Source organism: Oncorhynchus kisutch, linkage group LG2, assembly GCF_002021735.2.
Source record: "Oncorhynchus kisutch isolate 150728-3 linkage group LG2, Okis_V2, whole genome shotgun sequence".
Classification (NCBI taxonomy): Eukaryota; Metazoa; Chordata; class Actinopteri; order Salmoniformes; family Salmonidae; genus Oncorhynchus; species Oncorhynchus kisutch.
This window is the reverse complement of record NC_034175.2, coordinates 57,503,326-57,509,325: the sequence shown is the minus strand read 5'-3', so window position 1 is coordinate 57,509,325 and position 6,000 is coordinate 57,503,326. Positions and strand designations below refer to the sequence as shown.

Below are 6,000 nucleotides of genomic sequence, written 5' to 3'. Positions count from 1 at the left end.
AGTTACTCTCTCGCCCTCCCCTGTAACAGAAGGTTACTGTCTGTAACAGAGGTTAAAGTTACTCTCTCGCCCTCCCCTGTAACAGAGGTTAAAGTTACTCTCTCGCCCTCCCCTGTAACAGAAGGTTACTGTCTGTAACAGAGGTTAAAGTTACTCTCTCGCCCTCCCCTGTAACAGAGGTTAAAGTTACTCTCTCGCCCTCCCCTGTAACAGAGGTTAAAGTTACTCTCTCACCCTCCCCTGTAACAGAGGTTAAAGTTACTCTCTCGCCCTCCCCTGTAACAGAGGTTAAAGTTACTCTCTCACCCTCCCCCTGTAACAGAGGTTAAAGTTACTCTCTCACCCTCCCCTGTAACAGAGGTTAAAGTTACTCTCTTGCCCTCCCCTGTAACAGAAGGTTACTGTCTGTAACAGAAGTTAAAGTTACTCTCTCACCCTCCCCTGTAACAGAAGGTTACTGTCTGTAACAGAAGTTAAAGTTACTCTCTCACCCTCCCCCTGTAACAGAAGGTTACTCTCTGTAACAGAAGGTTACTCTCTGTAACAGAAGGTTACTGTCTGTAACAGAAGTTAAAGTTACTCTCTCACCCTCCCCTGTAACAGAAGGTTACTGTCTGTAACAGAAGTTAAAGTTACTCTCTCACCCTCCCCCTGTAACAGAAGGTTACTCTCTGTAACAGAAGGTTACTCTCTGTAACAGAAGGTTACTCTCTGTAACAGAAGTTAAAGTTACTCTCTCACCCTCCCCTGTAACAGAAGGTTACTGTCTGTAACAGAGGTTAAAGTTACTCTCTCGCTCTCCCCTGTAACAGAAGGTTACTGTCTGTAACAGAGGTTAAGGTTACTCTCTCGCTCTCCCCTGTAACAGAAGGTTACTGTCTGTAACAGAGGTTAAGGTTACTCTCTCGCTCTACCCCTGTAACAAAGGTTACTCTCTCGCTCTCCCCCTGTAACAAAGGCTACTCTCTCGCCCTCCCCCTGTAACAGAGGTTAAAGTTACTCTCTCGCCCTCCCCTGTAACAGAGGTTAAAGTTACTCTCTCACCCTCCCCCTGTAACAGAGGTTAAAGTTACTCTCTCACCCTCCCCTGTAACAGAGGTTAAAGTTACTCTCTCGCCCTCCCCTGTAACAGAAGTTAAAGTTACTCTCTCACCCTCCCCTGTAACAGAGGTTAAAGTTACTCTCTCACCCTCCCCTGTAACAGAAGGTTACTGTCTGTAACAGAGGTTAAAGTTACTCTCTCGCCCTCCCCTGTAACAGAGGTTAAAGTTACTCTCTCGCCCTCCCCTGTAACAGAAGGTTACTGTCTGTAACAGAGGTTAAAGTTACTCTCTCGCCCTCCCCTGTAACAGAGGTTAAAGTTACTCTCTCGCCCTCCCCTGTAACAGAAGGTTACTGTCTGTAACAGAGGTTAAAGTTACTCTCTCGCCCTCCCCTGTAACAGAGGTTAAAGTTACTCTCTCGCCCTCCCCTGTAACAGAGGTTAAAGTTACTCTCTCACCCTCCCCTGTAACAGAGGTTAAAGTTACTCTCTCGCCCTCCCCTGTAACAGAGGTTAAAGTTACTCTCTCACCCTCCCCCTGTAACAGAGGTTAAAGTTACTCTCTCACCCTCCCCTGTAACAGAGGTTAAAGTTACTCTCTTGCCCTCCCCTGTAACAGAAGGTTACTGTCTGTAACAGAAGTTAAAGTTACTCTCTCACCCTCCCCTGTAACAGAAGGTTACTGTCTGTAACAGAAGTTAAAGTTACTCTCTCACCCTCCCCCTGTAACAGAAGGTTACTCTCTGTAACAGAAGGTTACTCTCTGTAACAGAAGGTTACTGTCTGTAACAGAAGTTAAAGTTACTCTCTCACCCTCCCCTGTAACAGAAGGTTACTGTCTGTAACAGAAGTTAAAGTTACTCTCTCACCCTCCCCCTGTAACAGAAGGTTACTCTCTGTAACAGAAGGTTACTCTCTGTAACAGAAGGTTACTCTCTGTAACAGAAGTTAAAGTTACTCTCTCACCCTCCCCTGTAACAGAAGGTTACTGTCTGTAACAGAGGTTAAAGTTACTCTCTCGCTCTCCCCTGTAACAGAAGGTTACTGTCTGTAACAGAGGTTAAGGTTACTCTCTCGCTCTCCCCTGTAACAGAAGGTTACTGTCTGTAACAGAGGTTAAGGTTACTCTCTCGCTCTCCCCTGTAACAGAAGGTTACTGTCTGTAACAGAGGTTAAGGTTACTCTCTCGCTCTCCCCTGTAACAGAAGGTTACTGTCTGTAACAGAGGTTAAAGTTACTCTCTCACCCTCCCCTGTAACAGAGGTTAAAGTTACTCTCTCGCCCTCCCCTGTATCAGAGGTTAAAGTTACTCTCTCGCCCTCCCCTGTAACAGAGGTTAAAGTTACTCTCTCACCCTCCCCTGTAACAGAGGTTAAAGTTACTCTCTCACCCTCCCCTGTAACAGAGGTTAAAGTTACTCTCTCACCCTCCCCTGTAACAGAGGTTAAAGTTACTCTCTCACCCTCCCCTGTAACAGAAGGTTACTGTCTGTAACCGAGGTTAAAGTTACTCTCTCGCCCTCCCCTGTAACAGAGGTTAAAGTTACTCTCTCGCCCTCCCCCTGTAACAGAGGTTAAAGTTACTCTCTCACCCTCCCCGTAACAGAGGTTAAAGTTACTCTCTCGCCCTCCCCTGTAACAGAAGGTTACTGTCTGTAACAGAGGTTAAAGTTACTCTCTCACCCTCCCCTGTAACAGAGGTTAAAGTTACTCTCTCGCCCTCCCCTGTAACAGAGGTTAAAGTTACTCTCTCGCCCTCCCCTGTAACAGAGGTTAAAGTTACTCTCTCGCCCTCCCCTGTAACAGAGGTTAAAGTTACTCTCTCGCCCTCCCCTGTAACAGAGGTTAAAGTTACTCTCTCGCCCTCCCCTGTAACAGAGGTTAAAGTTACTCTCTCGCCCTCCCCTGTAACAGAGGTTAAAGTTACTCTCTCGCCCTCCCCTGTACAGAGGTTAAAGTTACTCTCTCGCCCTCCCCTGTAACAGAGGTTAAAGTTACTCTCTCGCCCTCCCCTGTAACAGAGGTTAAAGTTACTCTCTCGCCCTCCCCTGTAACAGAGGTTAAAGTTACTCTCTCGCCCTCCCCTGTAACAGAGGTTAAAGTTACTCTCTCGCCCTCCCCTGTAACAGAGGTTAAAGTTACTCTCTCGCCCTCCCCTGTAACAGAGGTTAAAGTTACTCTCTCGCCCTCCCCTGTAACAGAGGTTAAAGTTACTCTCTCGCCCTCCCCTGTAACAGAGGTTAAAGTTACTCTCTCACCCTCCCCTGTAACAGAGGTTAAAGTTACTCTCTCACCCTCCCCTGTAACAGAGGTTAAAGTTACTCTCTCACCCTCCCCTGTAACAGAGGTTAAAGTTACTCTGTAGCACCAGGGTAGGAACGCTTTAACAAAGCCAGTCGTCAACGACAGCACACTAATCAACCTGTGATATACAGACCAATATTATTGGCAATGAAGAGTCAAATAAACCAATGGATACCAGATATGCCTCTGCGTGCAGTTTGAAAGATGCTAACTAGTGTTAGTGCAATGAGTGGATGTCTATGGGTAACTGCTGGCATGCTAGTAGATACCATAGACTCCCAGTCATTGCGCCAACGCTATCCGGGTGTTCATCTGACGGAGGGAATAGAAAATCCAGAAGAATCCCTTTAAAAACAACCACAACAAAACCAGAGAAGAGAAAAGAAAATACACAATTGCTTTCAGTTACGGTATGCAATATGCCCACACACGCACACAATAATAAGAATTGCTGTTTTTAATAGCGCCCTCCGGGTAACGATGGGGGTACAGCCCTATAAGGGACAGGATCCACGGTACGAGGAGGCTAGATTGGGGGTTTGGGGTTTGGCAGGTACGCTGCACATCACTGAGAAGTGATGGGAATCTTCATAGGGTTTAGTTTAACAGGTAGTGCTCACTATGTAGCAGGCTTCACAGATATACTGTACAGTAAGTAGTGTTGGGGAGAGGTAAGGAGGGAGGGGAGGTAGGAGAGGTGCAGTGAGCCTAAGCGTGCTCCAGGAGCCACTGGAAGAGGGGAGTGTGGTGGGATGCTCTCCCCGCTTCTCTGGGTTCAGACTGGGGTGGGGTGTGTGTTTGGGTCTCCTCACAGTAATGCAGCAGGGCTTGGAGCAGCTCTCCCACCTTCCACTCCCTCTCCTTCAGCCTCTGGACCACCGCAGGCAGCTGGAAGGGCAGACAGAACACAGCTCAGCAAGCAGTAACTAATACACCGCAGTAAAGACTGAGGTACCACTGTGTGTGTAATCCTTTGGTCGTGGGTTAAGGTTACTCACCTGCTGCAGCTCCCTGCTGCCACTAGGACTCAGCTGAACCATGGGCAAGTCAGCCATGGAGGCCGCCGCCCACTGCAGCATGCTCCTGAGCTGGAGGTCAAAGGTCATGTGCTGTGGGTCAGGAGTCATCTCCCTGAGCTCAGAATTTACCACCAGGAGGTGCATGTAAGCCTGAGCCTGGCCCATACGCACTGAACCTGAAGGGGGAGAGAAGAGATATCAGCTTCCTCCCACTCCTGTCTCTGTCTGACAGTCGTCCTGTCTCTGTCTGACAGTCGTCCTGTCTCTGTCTGACAGTCATCCTGTCTCTGTCTGACAGTCGTCCTGTCTGTCTGACAGTCGTCCTGTCTCTGTCTGACAGTCGTGTTTCCTCTCCTCTGGTGGTGGGCCAAGCCTGTTTCCCACACTCCCTCCCCCACTTGGCTGGCTGGGCCCGGGTCTGACACAGCCTGGAGCCTTAACCCCTCAGTCCACTGGGGAATCTGGTCTGACAGGCAGGGACCTCAGGCAGAGACCTCAGGCAGAGACCTCAGGCAGAATAGATGAATGGGTGGCAGTTTGGCTGAATGTGTGGGCGGTGGGTGAATTCCCCTCCTAGCAGCACAGACACACACACACAGGGCCAAGTCTCCTAGTCTAACCACTCTTAATCTATAGCAGGGAACTACGTATTACCACACAGGACTTAGAAGGACAGGGATATGTCTTCATGATGCTCAGGTGCATGCTGAGGTGGTACTGTTTGTAGTGTGGCTGTGCAACATAGTAAGGTATGTACTGTTTGTAGCTGATAGGAACCAAGTTACTATCAAAAGCTTCATGTAGAAATTACTAGGATAATATAAAGCAGCCTATTTGCCATCGATATCCGGTGGAGTTAATGATAGAAGTAACTATGTCATACCGCATGATTCATCCTTGGTCTCGAGCTCCTTGTCCTCAGTGCCTTCGCTGTGGAGTGAGAAATATTACACTAGTAAGAGAACTGACCAGCACAGGACCATTGTAGACACAGAGAAAAGAGAGAGAGAGAGCGAGAGAGAGCAGATAGAGGAAGAAGAGAGAGAGCAGATAGAGGAAGAAGAGAGAGAGCAGATAGAGGAAGAAGAGAGAGAGCAAATAGAGGAAGAAGAGAGAGAGCAAATAGAGGAAGAAGAGAGAGAGCAAATAGAGGAAGAAGAGAGAGAGCAAATAGAGGAAGAAGAGAGAGAGCAAATAGAGGAAGAAGAGAGAGAGCAAATAGAGGAAGAAGAGAGAGAGCAAATAGAGGAAGAAGAGAGAGAGCAAATAGAGGAAGAAGAGAGAGAGCAAATAGAGGAAGAAGAGAGAGAGCAAATAGAGGAAGAAGAGAGAGAGCAAATAGAGGAAGAAGAGAGAGAGCAAATAGAGGAAGAAGAGAGAGAGCAAATAGAGGAAGAAGAGAGAGAGCAAATAGAGGAAGAAGAGAGAGAGCAAATAGAGGAAGAAGAGAGAGAGCAAATAGAGGAAGAAGAGAGAGAGCAAATAGAGGAAGAAGAGAGAGAGCAAATGGAGGAAGAAGAGAGAGAGCAAATAGAGGAAGAAGAGAGAGAGCAAATAGAGGAAGAAGAGAGAGAGCAAATAGAGGAAGAAGAGAGAGCAAATAGAGGAAGAAGAGAGAGAGCAAATAGAGGAAGAA

General features: G+C 47.7%; 1 protein-coding gene across 5 annotated transcripts in view; it reads right to left on the bottom strand.

Moving 5' to 3' along the window:
• Window positions 1–3,199: 3,199 nt before the first annotated feature.
• Window positions 3,200–6,000, bottom strand: part of akap11 (A kinase (PRKA) anchor protein 11) — a 29,180-nt gene continuing 26,379 nt past the window's right edge. For 2 of the 5 annotated variants that reach the window (XM_031798436.1, XM_031798431.1), the window contains 3 exons: window positions 5,248–5,294; window positions 4,344–4,540; window positions 3,200–4,233 (listed from right to left, as the gene is read on the bottom strand). In XM_031798436.1, the coding sequence (XP_031654296.1) occupies window positions 4,054–4,233; window positions 4,344–4,540; window positions 5,248–5,294 (424 nt within the window). In that variant the 3' untranslated portion in view covers window positions 3,200–4,053. Of the gene's footprint in view, window positions 4,234–4,343; window positions 4,541–5,247; window positions 5,295–6,000 lie in introns of those variants that run through there. The other 3 variants (XM_031798424.1, XM_031798428.1, XM_031798439.1) reach the window with 2 other exon arrangements.